The 15,431-nt window shown below is 41.8% G+C and overlaps 3 protein-coding genes across 4 annotated transcripts in view; 1 reads left to right on the top strand and 2 right to left on the bottom strand.

Annotated features, from left to right (window-relative positions):
* Positions 1-2,975: 2,975 nt before the first annotated feature.
* PIGBOS1 (PIGB opposite strand 1) lies at positions 2,976-3,239 on the bottom strand. The gene has a single exon (XM_070054225.1). The coding sequence runs from the start codon at positions 3,237-3,239 to the stop codon at positions 3,075-3,077; it is 165 nt and encodes a 54-aa protein (XP_069910326.1). The 3' UTR covers positions 2,976-3,074.
* Positions 2,976-15,431, bottom strand: part of CCPG1 (cell cycle progression 1) — a 91,677-nt gene continuing 79,221 nt past the window's right edge. Inside the window, exon 10 of the mRNA XM_070054222.1 lies at positions 2,976-3,314. Coding sequence (XP_069910323.1) covers positions 3,283-3,314 — 32 coding nt within the window. The 3' untranslated portion in view covers positions 2,976-3,282. The remainder of the gene's footprint in view (positions 3,315-15,431) is intronic.
* PIGB (phosphatidylinositol glycan anchor biosynthesis class B) overlaps positions 4,605-15,431 on the top strand; it is a 33,754-nt gene continuing 22,927 nt past the window's right edge. Inside the window, exons 1-7 of one of the 2 annotated variants that reach the window (XM_051822355.2) lie at positions 4,653-4,907; positions 5,842-5,913; positions 6,022-6,157; positions 6,496-6,613; positions 9,121-9,225; positions 10,836-10,966; positions 13,970-14,110. In XM_051822355.2, the coding sequence (XP_051678315.1) occupies positions 4,775-4,907; positions 5,842-5,913; positions 6,022-6,157; positions 6,496-6,613; positions 9,121-9,225; positions 10,836-10,966; positions 13,970-14,110 (836 nt within the window). In that variant the 5' untranslated portion in view covers positions 4,653-4,774. Of the gene's footprint in view, positions 4,908-5,841; positions 5,914-6,021; positions 6,158-6,495; positions 6,614-9,120; positions 9,226-10,835; positions 10,967-13,969; positions 14,111-15,431 lie in introns of both variants that reach the window. The other variant, XM_002717713.5, reaches the window with a different exon arrangement.

Consider the following 15,431-nt stretch of genomic DNA (forward strand, 5'->3'; position numbering starts at 1 on the left):
CCATGCCTTTGCAGGGGATTGCATTCGTGGCTGGGAGCACTTTGCTTTCCTGACTCCCTTCCAAATCAAGAAATTTCTAGGAAAACAACAAAATGCAAATGCCTAACAAGGGTCAGGCATTTAGAGCAGTGCTTAAAATGCCAATTGAGACATCTACATCCCATATTGGAGGGCCTGGGTTCAAGTCCTGGTTCCGCTTCCAATTCTAGCATCCCTGTTAAGGTGCACTCTGGGAGGCAGCAGGTGTTGACTCAAGTTCTAGGTCCTTGAGTGGCAGACTGCTAGCTCACCCCTGGCCCAGCACCAGCAGTTCTGCAGATGTAGGGAGTGAACCGATGCATGGAAGATCTCTGTTTCTCACTTTGCCTTTCAAACAAATAAGTGAACGAATTTTAGAACAAAACCAAACCACAGAGATACCACTTCATATCCACTAGATTGGCAGGCAGGCAGGCAGGAAGGAAACAAAGAAGGGGTGGAGGGAGGGAGGGAAGACAGGGAAAAGGAGAGAGGACAAAAGTCTTGGTGTGTTGATGAGGATCTGGAGGAACCTTGACACACTGCCAGTGAACACAGGAAATAATGCAGTAACTTTGGAAAACAATTTGGTGTAGAAAAGTTTGGTGGGTCTTCAACAAGCTTTACAGAATTACCAGATCATTCAATAAGTCCCTTCCTAGAAACATCCCCAAAAGAATTAAAAGTGGGTATTCAGATAAATATTTGTACACAAGTGTTTGCAGTGGCACTATTTACAATAACCAGAGTGGAAATGACCCAAACCTCCATCAATAGATGAATACACAAAATGTGTGTGTATGTATGTGTATGTGTGTGTGTGTGTGTGTGTGTGTATCTCCATACAATGGAATATTAGCCATAAAACAAAACCATGTATGGACACTTGTTACAGTATGGACGGACTGCAAAAGCATGCTAAGTAGAAGCAGCCAGCCACAACAGGTCATATATTGTGGTTCCATTCATATGAACCATGCAGAACAGGTAAATCCACAGACACATACAGCAGACTATCGGGGTCTGACAAGAAGGGGAAACAGGAGTGACTGTTTATTGTACCTGTGCTTTCCTTTTGAGTAATGAAAATGTTATGAAACTATACAGAGGTGACAGTTGCAAAACACTGCATCTGTACTGCCACAAAATTGTACATTTTACAATGTTAATCCCTAATTCTTTGTGAATTTTGCTTCAATCTTTAAAAAAGAACTGATTTTTTTTTTAATTGAAAACTTGGTCTAGGAAAGCAAAACATGAGCCAGAGTTAAGAGTACTCAAAGAATGACAAGGACACACCACCAACACACTGGATCCACCCTGAGGGAACTGTTCCTCACGCAAGGACTTATTTATCTGAGACTTTAAATGTTTGTTTGTTGGTAAGTTACATGGGTCAAGCTTATTTTTCAAAACTGCCCACCATACAAGTCATACTCTTCTTACATACCTACCTGTGACTTTTTTTTCAGAAGTCTTAAATTTTTAAACCTCTCTTTTTATACTTGAGATAAATGTAAGGGGAAGGGGGAAGCACAGGAGCCAGCTTGGAGGAGTTTCCAGTGGCCAAAACTATGACAATCTAACAGTACAACAGTGTTTGTCAGGACTGGCTGCAAGGATGCAGCTGGGAGTCAAAATTATAATGCTCTGCAATCAGTCCTGAAATTTTGCCAACGTTGAATTCAGGCCCTGTAAGGCAACTCTGATGACACGTGGTGCTTATGGGGGTTGGAAGCCTCTGCACACACACCGATCTGACTCCTGCTGCCACCTGGTTCCCACCCCAGGCCCCATCCGGCTGTCCTGCCTTACTCAACAACAGTGACCAGTTACCTTGGCTGAGGGAGACTCATATCCCACCATCATCTCCCATCATGGCAGCAGCCTAGGCAGAGGGGTACAGGAGGGTCAGGATTGGGTTTGTACCCCATGGCACCCTAAGATGGGCAAGAAGGCAGCTGTTTCTCTGACCTGGCAGTGCCACGTTATATCCTGCAGGGCACTCAGCCAGGGCCCCTTAACACTGCCTCCCAAGAATCAAAACCATACCAGCATGGAGGCTATAACCCCTTGAGGGCTTCACATTTGCATGGCTTGACCAGGAGAGGAGGGAAGTTACTTCCTTTTCCTCACCCGGTCCCTGGTTTTTGTTTTTTTTTTTAAGATTTACTTGAGAGGCAGAGTTAGAGAGAGAGAGAGGGAAAGACACAAAGAGAGGTCTTCTATCCACTGGTTCAGTCCCCAAATGGCTGCAAAGGCCAGAGCTGGGCCAGTCAGAAGGCAGGAGCCAAGAGCTTCTTCCGGGTCTCCCACAGAAGGCCATCAGCAGGGATGCTGGATCAGAAGCGCAGCAGCCAGGACTCAAACCAGCGGCCACATGGGATGCCGGCGCCGCAAGCAGAGGCTCAGCCCACTAAGCTACAGTGCTGCTCCCCTGCCGACCCCTGCATTTTCATTTGTACTAGAGTCTACAAATCATGCAGCCAGCCCTAATGTTAGACTGTAACCCAAGCAATGAATTCATGAATCATGCTGATATATCTTTATCAAATTGAATCTATGTAAATATAAGAAAGGATCAACATACTCAATTTAAGGGACATTCTATACAACAGGTCAGTATTCTTAAAAAATGTCAAAGAGTGGATGTCTGGCCTAAGACGCCAATAGAACGCCCGCCTCCAAAACTGAAGTATGTAGGTTTGATTCCAGGTTCCTGACACCAGCTTCTGGCTAACGCAGATCTAGGGAGACAGTGATAAGTCCGTAAGCATTTGGGTTCCTGCCATCTACATGGGAGACTGGGTGGACTTTCCAGCTCACGGCTTTGGCTCAGCCCAGTGCGGTTGTTGGGAGCATTTGGAGAGCGAACCAACCAAGGGATGGGACTGATCTCTCTCAAATTAAAAAAAAAAAAATGCAGTAAGTATTAACAGTGCTAGTCTAAAAAGTCATTTTAAGTTATTATGATTTATTTGTGCCTATAAGTTTATAATTAATGTGTGATTTCAGTGGAAATTTAACCAACTGTTACAATTCAACTTCATGCAGCATTAACTTTTCTTTTCTTGTGATTCTTGTGCCCATTTCACCTTTTCTTTTAATTCTTTTTGCTCTCTGGAGTACTGTTCAAATATTGGTTGATAAATATATATTCCTCCAGCAATTCCAAGGATGCTTGCAAAAAGCAGCTGCGGAAGAGTCAACCTCCCAAACATTGTTCCCACAGACAGGGCCCGGTGCAGGGGTGGTTTTAAAGGTTCACATTCCACATCCAGGAAATCTCTTCAGATCTGTAGACAAAGGAAATGGGAAACAAGGCAACAATTTAGTACATTATCCTTTTTAAAGATTTCACGTTGTGACATCAACAGCATCTTATAAAAACATGAACACATCAGTTACTGAAACAGGAATATCAAATATCAAAGTCGACCTGAGTATGAGCGTTATCCGGGTGGTCTAAGACACAACTAAATCCTCTTCTACTACAGAATCTTCTCTGGGAGTTTAAATGTTAACATGTAACATTTAAATATGGCTAATTTTTACAATGGCAAAAAGAGGCGAGGGGAGGCGTATTCTCTGTCTTTAAAGTCAGACCACAAGCCCGGGTGGCTGCTCCGAGGCCCCTGACCAGGAAGCAGGAGAAAGGCAGGAACAGAGTGTTCCTTTTCGTCCTCTCTCCCGCACTAGTCACGCCTTTTTAGGCAACGTGTGTGATACGAACAGAAAAAAAAACCTTTCTAAAAAGCTTAAGAGTCAAGGTCCCTTCGAAACTGCAGTGAATACAAGCAAACACCACAAATTAATTGTCCACCGCCCACTCTTAAGGAAACGAGGACGACTACTTGGATGGACTCACTGATAACGGTTTACAGGCCCTAGCTATCCGGAAAGTAAACTTCGCTGTCAACACACCAGCCCCTGGACCAGCCAGGGAGATGTCTGAAAGGCAGCACAGGCAAGGATCCCCGCGTCCCTTCATCCTAAGGACACTTCACGGCCTCCCAAACCAGCTCCCCGAGGCCACCAACGTCATCGGTGGCGGAACGGGACCCAGGAACCGGAAAAGCCCGCTTTCCTGAGCGCTCCTGCAGGCGACGGGTCCGCTTCACGAATCCTGCCCCGGCTCCATGGCAGCTGAGTGTTTCCAAAAACAAACACAAGAAACCTCCTCTAAGCCTCAGAAGCCACATCTGAAAAGCAGCCAACTCACCTCGTGCCTGCCTACCTCGTTCAACAGATGCTTCTGTGGGATCTCCCCGTGAAAGGTGGGCTTTCTGATTCACATCACCGTATAACGAATGCTACATGAGCCGCACTCGGGCGGCTCCGAGCGCACCGCGCCCGGGCCGCGTCGCTAACCCCGCCGCCCACCTGCAGAGCCGGGATCGGGCTCCTTCCCGCAGTTTCTCGACGGCAGGGCGCGGAGGCCACCCACCCAAGAACGAGCAGTAACCCTGCCCGGCGCGGAAAGGCGAAGTCGCAGGGACAGCGCGAGGGCGCGGCGCGGCGCGGCGCAGCGTGGGGACGCAGACCGAACGTGCCGTATTCCGCCGCGGAGACCGCCCAGGTGGGGTGGCGTGCGCAAGCCGACTTTCCCGGCTGCCCCCGCGCTGGCAAGCAACGGCTGCTCGCAGAGGCCAAACTTCGTGGGCACAAGCGCAACGCGCGCTTCCAGGGGCTCTGGTCGCCCCTAGGAGGTGGCGCGACACCGTGTGGCCACGGCGGGCCTCCGAGTGGGTGCGGAATGCGGCGGGAAGGCGGCGAGGGCAGCCTCGCTTTCCGCGGCCTGCAGAATCGCTCCCAGGAGATCAAGCTGCGGAAGAGAAAGTCTGTCCTGTACCTTAGCTCCCAGGAGAAGAGCCCCGGGCGCCGCGGAGGTGAGTGCCGTCTCGGAAAGGGAGCGCCCCGCATTTCACTACCAGCCAGGCGTTGCCGCGTCTTGGAGAATCTCAGGGTGCTAGAAATACGGTGTTTAATATAAAGCCCGACTTTTAGATGTTGCGGGCTACAGTGCAAGTTTTAAAAATTACTCTGCTCAGCCTACAGGCCGTCCGTTTGTAGCACAGAGACCTCAATTTGAATACTGCTGCTTACAACTTTTTAACTTCTCACAAGGTGATTTAGTTTCTGAGCCTGTGTAAAATGCGGTTAATATCTACCGCGTAGCATTGCTTTGAGAATTAAATGAGATGCACGTAAAGGAATTAACACAGTGCCTGGCGTAAATAGGCATCAATAAGGGGTACACATACACACACACACACACACACACACACACGTATATCTATCCCTTACTGATGCTTAATATATACTTTATATATGTGTATGCTTATCTATATATGTATAATAGATTTTTGCATTATTTTCACTTCTTACTTGAAAGGTAGAGACAGAGATCTTCCATCCGCTGCTTCACACTCCGAACGCCTGCAGCAGCCTGGTCTGGGCCACAGACGTGGGTGGCCAGGACCCACGTCCTTGGGCCGCCACCTGCTGCCACCCAGGGTGTGTACTAGCAGGAAGCTGGATGGGAAGTGGAACCAGGATTGAATTCCAGACACTTACAGGCGTCTTAACCTCTGTGCCAACTGCCCACCCCAATAAGGAATATTTTTAACTGTGCAGAGGAACATGTTGTACACAGCTGTTTGGGCCACACACCAAGAGTTGTGTCCTAAGCCATTTTTTAAGCTGTTTTCTTTTTCTTTAAATCCATATGTAGCATAACCTAATTAGCTTAGGTCTTAGTTAAACCCGATCCTTTCTTCTTCTTTTTTTTTTTTTTTTAATCTTAGTATTCTCTTTATGCAGTAAATTGCAAGACAGTTCGGTTAAGCCAGGGAGTGACGATGGCAGAAGGGAGGCGCTGGCCTTTGAGCGCAGGTGGGCAGTTTTCACTGTGCCTGAGCAAGGGGACCACCCAGAGCTGCAGTTTCAGCTCTGCAAGTGGAACTCCCGTGTCACACTCAACTGCTCTGTTTTGTTTTGCAGGTCTTCTTGGAGAAAATGCCTGCCTGGTCTTCTTTACTATTGCTTTGCGAATTCTTAACTGTTTTTTAGTTCAGACAAGCTTTGTTCCAGATGAATACTGGCAGTCTCTTGAAGTTGCGCATCGGATGGTTTTCAAATATCCTTTGTAGATTCTTTGGCAGACTAGAAAGTATATTCATCTTAGGAACTGTGTTCAGTTTCAATCCATTTTCTACGGGTAATTTTAACTCTTCAAAGTATGCTATTTTATCCTATCTCTTCTCTTTGATGTTAGTACATGTGATGTAGCCTTTAGCATATATTCCCACAGTGCTCAGTACTTGAGGGCTACAAATAAAATTGCCCAGCTGAATTTTTAATTCAAATATCTACTATAAAATTATTCAAAACTTCATTATCAAAAAGTTTTTTGAGGAGAAATGAAAATAAGTATTGTTTCAATACTATTTGACACATAGTCCTTAATATTACTACTTATGGTTATTTGACTTGGGAGTGGACAGAAAGATTGAGAGGTTATACCTACCCCTTAATCTTTGCAAGCATTTACAAGATTCTGCATCTCTTGGGGGAAGACAGTGTTCAGTTGCTGGTAAGTTTAACAACAATAGTTGTTAAAAATAGATTAAAAGACTTATTCCATTTTTCTTCAAAGGTCGATGGATGTTAACTAAGTAATGTCATTGGTACCATGAGGTTTGTTGCTAAGTGCAGCCGTATCTGGAAAGCTGTGGCACCAAAGACACTGTGATGCGTAACTCTTCAATATGTGCTTAGAGGAATGTTGTGTTGTGTGGAATACTATTAAGAAATGCAGACTTCCAGAATGACTGTGTGTTATCTGGACATTAAAGTAAACATCCTTCATCAAAGAACCACTTGAAAGCAGTGATTTTTTTTTTTAACTTTTAAGAAGACTGTCATGCATGTTAAATGAGCTTATGAAGACTAAATATATATAAATCCACTCAGAATTTAGTGTTGAAATTAAAACTTAGAAATTGATAAAAATATAATGGTAAACATATTCATTGTGCTCTGTAGTAACTGGACATTAATAATGAGGATGGTTAGTTCTAGGTTACCAGTTGCTGGGACAGAGTACAAAGGAAGACTGAGGATGCAAAAGTTTCTGCAGCATCCCTCTCAGGATCTTTGAAGTTTTATGTTAGATTCCAAAGGTTTGGGCTTCCCATTTTGTTAGGGGTGCTAATGCCTCAGTATTCCACAGGGAGTCCAGATCCTGAGGGATTTTTTTAGAACACAGGAAGATACTAAAGTAGTGGGGGTACTTGGAGCAGAGTTTTATCTAACCCCCTCTGCAATAGTGCTTGCTTCTTTTTTTCTTTCTTAAGATTTATGTATTTGTTTGAAAGGCAGAGTTACAGAGAGGCAGAGAGAAATCTTCATCCACTGGTTCACTCCCCAAATGGCCACAACTGCTGGAGCTGCGCTGATCCAAAGCCAAGAGCCAGGAGCCTCTTCCAGGTCACCCACACGGGTACAGGGGCCCAAGGACCTGGGCCATCTTCCACTGCTTTTCCAGGCCACAGCAGAGAGCTGGACTGGAAGTGGAGCAGCTGGGACTCGAACCGGCGCACGTGTGGGATGCTGGCACTGCAGGTGGTGGCTTTACCTGCTGTGCCACAGCGCCAACCCCTTAGTTCATTATTGATAAAGAAGAATCAGCCCAGTGAAACTGATGCTTCACAGGGCAGGATCATGGAAAAGGCAGATTTAGAGCAGTAGCAATTCTTCCCATCAACACATGGAGAATTTAGGTGTGAACTCACTTTTCTTCTGTCAGAGCTACCCACTAGTTTCCAGGTTATGCAGGGTATCCACAAAGTCTGGAAACATAGGAAAATATGCAGTTTCATTAAGGACATCTTGCATCTCAGAAACTAGATTAGATTATGAATGAAAGGGTCTTCAATACAGAGAAATTTCTTGTTTCTTCAAGATCTTCTCTCAACCTTTAGCTGACCTGACTCCCTCCTAAAACTCGGATGCCACATATTCTCATAGCAATACTTTTAAACAGGGGTCAGAGAAATGGAAATAGGCCAAGATCACAGCACGTTATAGGTGGAGCTAGAGCTGGATCCTAGGATACATACACCTTTCTGTTCTTTCCAGATGGCTTCTTTCTAAACTGCATAAGGTGTGGATGCAGATGTAGGGGATGGATTAGAGCTGCAGTGTCCATCATGGTAGCCACTAGTCACCTTGACTGTTGAACTTCTGCAGTGTGGCTAGACCAAACTAAAAAGTGCTGTAAGTATAAAGTACATAATGGATATAAAAGGCCTTGTACCAAGAAAAAATATATAACATTTTTATATTAATTAGATGTTGAAATGATAGGAGACAATACTGGGTTAAAGTAATTTGGTGGAATTTGGCTACAATACTATAAATATTTGATTTTAAAAAATTCCATCATTGGGGCCATTGCTGTGGCATAGATTAAGCCTCCACCTGTGGCGCCAGCATCCGATATGGTCACTAGTTTGAGTCCCATCTGCTCTACCTCTAATCCAGCTCTCTGCAATGGCCTGGAAAAGCAGTGGTAAAATGGCCCAAGTATTTGGGCCACTGCACCCACATGGGAGACCTAAAAAAAGCTCCTGGCTCCTGGCTTCAGATGAGCCCAGTTCTGGCCATTGTGGCTGTTTGGGGAGTGAACCAAATGGAAGTGGATGGAAGATCTCTGTCTCTCCTTCCCTCTCTGTAACACTGCTTTTCAAATAATGAAGAAAGAAATCTTAAAAAAAAAATTCCAGAATATGCTGATAAAAATTTAAATACTTTCAAAATCAAATCTTAACACAATGAAATGGTTTGCTGGCTAGGTAAAACTGAAATTAGTACTGAAATTACATATGTGTTTATGTGTGTGTGATGAGAATGGTAATGAGAATTAATATTTTTTATAGAAAAACATGTTCACAGAAGATTACAGTCATACATTATGTCTAATTTTGTACTAAGAATGCCTTCAGTTGATAAATGGATCAGCTGTTTGGTTTTTATGATAATTCAATGTGAACCAACAGATGTTTTTTAACATCTTCTCCTCCTTTTTCACTAATGAAGATCTGGATTCCTAGACTTGCCCAGGCACTTCTGTCTGCCATAGCAGATGTGAGACTTTACTCATTAATGAAGCAAATAGAAAATCAGGAAGTGGCAAAATGGGTGGTAAGTGCTAAACACTTGAGAAATTAAATGCCAGTTATTTCATTCAAATCTATGGACATAAAGCTTGTATATAAATATTGAACTCCCAAAAAAGTATTAGAAGATAAATCATACAGCTTCATAATTAAGAGCAGCAAAACAGCAGCAGTACGTGCTCCTCATTGTGCCCAGAGCAGTGGAAGCCTCTGATGCCCACAAGCCCTGTGAGAGGTTAAACCCAAAGAGATAGCACGTGAAGCTCTTTCACTCCTGAAAGCTCTCAGAATCTCTTTTAATAGGGTGCACAGGGACAGATGGAAACCACTGTTTACCTCCCAGAGAACTGGGCTGCTTCCAGCACTTGTTACGGTTCCTGTAGCCATGTGAGCTGCACCAGAGAAGTTCCTCTACACTGAGACACTTGGTCGCCCTGGCCAGAAGGCTGGAGGGAGCTGGACTCACATAAAGGAGAGAATGTGCTCCTGAAGACTTTGTCATTTGGTTGATTTCAAAGTGGGGAGAAGGATTCCTGACATCTCTTCCTGACCTTGAATGGGTTTTCCCATTTAAATCATACCCTGAAGAGTGATGGAATCTTCTAGCACTACTGTTACTTCACTTGGCCCTCCAAATAAGCTTACATGAACTAGCTTAGAAATCTTACTACTTTTTTTTTAACATTTCTATTGAAAAACACCTTACAAATTCTAAGTAACCAAATTCTGAAATACATATAAATTGGAAAAAAACATATTTCTGCAAGCAGTGTACTCCTTTGCATTAAAAAGAAAGATTTATTTAGCAACTAAGTCCTTGATAATTATTCAGGTTAAAAAATAATTTTTATTCTGTGCTTATATTTTATGTATGTTGCTAAAGGCACAATATAGAATGGTTATGATGCCTTTGGAATCCTTCCTCAAAAAAAAAAAAAAAAAAAAACAGCACTAGGTTCTTCTAATTTAGGAAAACTCTAACTTCATGAAAAAATTGGGAACTTTTTTAAATGAAAAATGCAGAAACCTAGAGCTGCATGTTTAACACACTTGCCTCAATAAACAAGTCATTTTTAAGATGTCTGTATTCTAGAATAACAATTCTTCACTTGTATGTTCTTCTAAAAGCTGGTTTATTAATTTCGTTAGTTTACAGCTTAAAATTTGATGATGCCTCCTGAAATGTTTCTGTTTTATCTTAATTTTTCATCAAGAAATAAGGCTACATTCCAAACTGAAGAAATTTAAAAACATTCAAAATACTTATGTGAGTACAGTAAGACAATTTGAGGAGTACTGACTGGGAGAATCTAGTTATGAATTTCAGTTTTCTACAGATTCTACCATGAAACAATCTGTTTTATGCCTTTGATTAATGGGAAGTGAGACTTAACTCAAATGTCATAAAAATACACCTGAAAGTATAAATACTTAATATAACAACAGTATATCTGGTATTGTCTATAACTTCTTAAAAACAATGCTTGGGCATGCCTACTTACTTTTAATATCTCTTTTGAGGTGGGTTTTGCAATTTTAATATTTAATATGTAGACATACTTGTTCTTTCCCATAGAAGATAATACTGAGTTTCCATTCTCTACTTCATACATGTTTGTTCATAATTGTTCTTAGTTTTTTTGCCAGTTGTGCTCTTGGTTCACATGGTATTGCTGTACCAGAACCCTTACAAACACCATGGAAACTGTTCTTACTGTAATTGCTCTTTTCTACTATCCTTTGGAAGGTTCAAAGTCTATGAACAGGTGAGTTATATTATTGCTAATGATTATGTACAAAACTGTAAGGCATGCTTTTGAAAGTCTTGAATATAACATATTGTAATGTTCAGTAGACCACTTAATGTCTGTGAGAGCTACGAGAACCATAAATCTTCAGTTGATACAGTATAGCAAGAAATACATAACATACTCAAGCTGGATGATGAAGGATAGCTTAATAAAATAACTGTTGACAGAAGTGACGATAATATTTAGGAAAGGCACTCAGGTCACTGTTATAGTGCCACAGCAGCTCACTAGTCCCTTAGTCAGAGAAGGAAGTCTGTGTTCCCTCTAAGGGCCAAGGAACAAGGAAAGAAAATGGTCACTGGAATCCATACTGAGTTGTAACTAAAAGAGAAGGCCTCCAAGGAGACAAAATCAGCCTTCACTTATAGCAAGGAGACTGCCAGAACACAGAATCCTGATTCCACTTTTTTTGGTATCCAAAACCAATCAGAAGTCAGAAAATAAGGTATACTATTGATGTAATCCAACCCAATCAATCTTCCTGCACACAGAGAAAGTAAAGGGTGGAGGAGTACAGATATGGATGGACAAATAGAAGATATTTGGACCTGATCTGACCTTTTATAAATTGAGGAAACAAATATCAAACAAAGGGAACAATGTGGGCAAAGTAGGGAGCTGTAAAAGGGCTTGAGTGTCAGGGCAGGTTGTCCAGAGCAGCTGGTGTGGTAGGATGCATGGATGAAGGGAGTAACAAGGGAAGGGAATGAAATGGGACTTTGCCCCTCTCTAGAATTTGGATTTTATTCAGTAGAGAATAGGAAACCGTTGGAGGTTTTGAGAAGCATGACATTACCAAATCTGATTCCAAAAGAATTCTCTGGTAGTAGCAATACTTAGATTATGTGAAAGGGAGGAAGCCAGAGTTTGGGAGTCTAGGATCCATTCTCCCTGCATGAAAAGCTGCTGAGAAGATCAAATCAAGTAAGATCTTTTCTGCAACAGACTCTTTTGGTGGCAATAATAAGCATTCACCCAACTTTCCTATATTATGAGGCCAAAAGTGACAATCAGGAAAATTGGCTCTCAGCCTTGTGGCCAAGCATAGAAGGAAATTGTGGAGCACCTTAGGCACACAACTGCATTGGAAGATGATGCAGAATCCAAGGCAGCTGGGGAGATTCTAGTCCTGTGCCTTTGTAGCCCGGTCTGTGATCCCTGTTTTGGCCTTCCACCATTGTAGGGCTAAGGTAACATATCTTAGCTTCTGTTCTCACATCCCAATGGCCCAGCTTTGTCTGTATCGCACATTGATTTTGAGAGAATCCGATTAGGTGTGTTAAACGTCATTGTCCCTATCCGGCAAAGCTTTCGCACTGGCTAGCATTGAGATTGGCTGCCTGGGCTCGGGTGCTCTCTCCGGATCCCTGAGGAAGGGAGGGCCATGGGTACAAAAGGACAACCAGATAAGCATAAATAGTCTTCCCTGTATGACAGATGCCACTCCAGACCTGACGTTTTGCATATTCCTTAAAAAATTCACATGTTATACTGAAAGATGCCTTTAAGGAGAATATGAGTTTAAGCATTCATTTCTGTAAAATGAAAATAATAAAACAGTTCACATAAGAACTCAATGAGAATCTCTGTAAAATGTGTAACATAGAAGCTATTACAAGTAAGCACCAAGTAAGTGGCAGTGGTGTTAAGTAATGGAATATTTCTGGGTAATAAAAAAAATGATTAAAAGGTTCCAGATAAGAGTCAGGACTTGATAAAATGAGAACACTGGAAAGGGGAAAGAAATTAAAGTGGATGTGTGGGGTAAGAAGCTATTTAAAATGACTCTAAAGGTTTAAAACTAAGAAGCTGAGTGATACTACTGTTAACCTGAGTAGTGTTCTTTGGACAGGTTTCAGGGAAAGCCATGGGCATCTATGCCATCCAGAGACTTTGAGTCCTAGTGCATGATCTATGTAGAAACACTCAGAATGAAGAACACAGCATATGTCTCAAAATTTGGAGTAAGGTAAAGATGGAAATACATATTTGAGAGTTTTGTCATTTCATTACAGCATAAGTTGCATTTAGGCTATCTGCAGTCAAACTGAGCCACAAGTATTTTTGTTTCATTTGAAACATGGTTTCTGAAAGTAAGCTTATGGCAAAGTTCTTTCAGTTAGGAGATCTTATATAAAAATATAGATTTCTAGTTTCCCTTGAACATTTGGAACGCCTAGTAACACTTTGGAACAGGGTTCTTTTCTGAGCGATTCTCTACCCAGCTGGTATCATTCATTTTCGCTGCTCTCACTGATGGATGTATCCTCATCAACATAGGGATTTCTTTACAGTTGTTTATTTTTATGAGTTGATTCTTACCAGGGCTAAGTATTCATAACTAAATTGTCAAATCATCTTTTAGCCACTAATTGATAAGTCCCAGTAGTAAAAATGCACATCTGTATCCATAGTCATACAGGTTTTCACAGTGGGCTTTTCATCAGTTGTACATACATATCCTTCAGTTGGATAAAATTAGCTTAATTTCAAAATAAAATCACATATACTCAGAATAGATCAATATCTAAATAATCCTAATGTTTAACTGCACATTTTTTTTCCTTAGGGAAAGTTTTTATATGACTTTCGTATATTTCTGTAGGAGAAACTTAATTTTCTATCAAGTTAAATAGCAGATATAGGAAGTAAAAAGTATACTTTCCAGCACATAAGACTAGTGATAACATACAGGATAACTTCTTATTTAAAATCAGAGTTAAGTTAGAGCTGAAAAACACTTTATATCTTACCTCCTTTTACAGATCAAAAAAAAAAAAAAAAAAACTAAGAAAAAAAAAAACAGAAAATGTAAGTAACTTGCCAAAGTCCACATAGCCATTTCTACCAAAAGGAAGATACTTTTGTTTTTTAAAGTTTGTATCACACTGCAAATGGATTATTTTCAAAAACAACTTCCCATTTGTCTTGGTAACATCACATTTTCCTTGCTTGCAGTGTCAAATACTCATCCCTGGTGGCACTTGCCTTCGTAATTCGTCCCACAGCTATCATTCCATGGATACCCTTGCTCATCAGGCATTTCTGGCAAGAACAGAAAAAGCTTGATCTCATTCTACAGCATTTTTTGCCTGTAGGGTAAGTATGGCTACAATCCATGTCTCAATTTTACTAGCCTCTAAATGATAAACAGATATTTACATCTTCCAACTTTATTTTCTAACTTCTATGCAAGTTTTCAATCCAAGGAAATGGAATATTTCCAAATACATATTTTTATATTTATAATCCTAATTGTATTTTTTAAAATATTTACTTATTTATTTATTTGAAAGCGTTAGAGGGAGAGAGAGGGGGGAAGAGACAGAGATCTTCTGTGCATTGGTTCACTCCCCAAATAGCTGGGGCCAGGCCAAAGCTAGGAGCCAGGAGCTTCATCTGGGTCTCCCACGTGGGTGCAGGGACCCAAGACTTGAGCCATCCTCTGCTGTCTTCCCAGGTGCATTAGCAGAGAGCTGGATGGGAAATGAGCATGAGACACAAACTGGCACCCATACAGGATGCTGCATCATAGGCAGTGGCTTAGCCCACTACAACACTGGCCCCAATTGTATTTTAATTTGCTTCAGTCAGGGTCTTTGTAATTATTTATAACTTATGCCTTTCCTATGACCTCTGCTTTTTTTGGATAGTGCTTTATAATTTATAAAGTGTTCTCACAACTACCTAATGATTTTAACAATTCTTGGATGAAAGCAATATGCACTTTTATTTTGTAGTAGAGGAAACAGGAGACTTGGAGAAATTAAAAATGAGTTATCTAAAACCACTGGGCTAGTTGCTGTGACAGTACTCCGAGCTACTGTCAGACTGACACCACGTATCCAGTAGAACAGCCAAAATAATTACTGACTGAAGACATAGTTGTGCATTCTGACTCTTAGGACAGTGAAATAGGCTTAATATTTGAATCTCTGTCCATATGACTCATGATATTAACAGAACACAGGAGGAAAATCATAGGGCTTTCTCAGTAGACACAGAAAAAGAATACAGTAAAATTCAAAGCCTGCTCAAGATTGGAGGGAAAAAAAGACAATCCTTAGGAAATAAGCAATGGAAAAGGACTCATTAATATGACAAATGTTTCTATAAATATATTAGAGAACAGGGCCAGTGCTGTGGTATAGTAGGTAAAGCCACCACCTTGGTCACTGGTTCATGTCCCAACTATTCCTTTTCCAATCCAGCTCCCTGCTAATGGCCTGGGAAAAGCAGTAGAGGATGGCCCAAGTTTTTGGGCCCCTACCACCCATGTGGGACACCCCGATGGAGCTTCTAGTTCCTGGCTTTAGCCTAGCCCAGCTTTGGCCATTGAGGCTAACTGGTGAGCAAACCAGAGGATGGAATACCCCTCTCTCTTATCTCTCCCTCTCTAACTCTTTCAAATAAATCAATC

The sequence above is a fragment of the Oryctolagus cuniculus genome, chromosome 12 (assembly GCF_964237555.1).
Source record: "Oryctolagus cuniculus chromosome 12, mOryCun1.1, whole genome shotgun sequence".
NCBI classification, from domain to species: Eukaryota; Metazoa; Chordata; class Mammalia; order Lagomorpha; family Leporidae; genus Oryctolagus; species Oryctolagus cuniculus.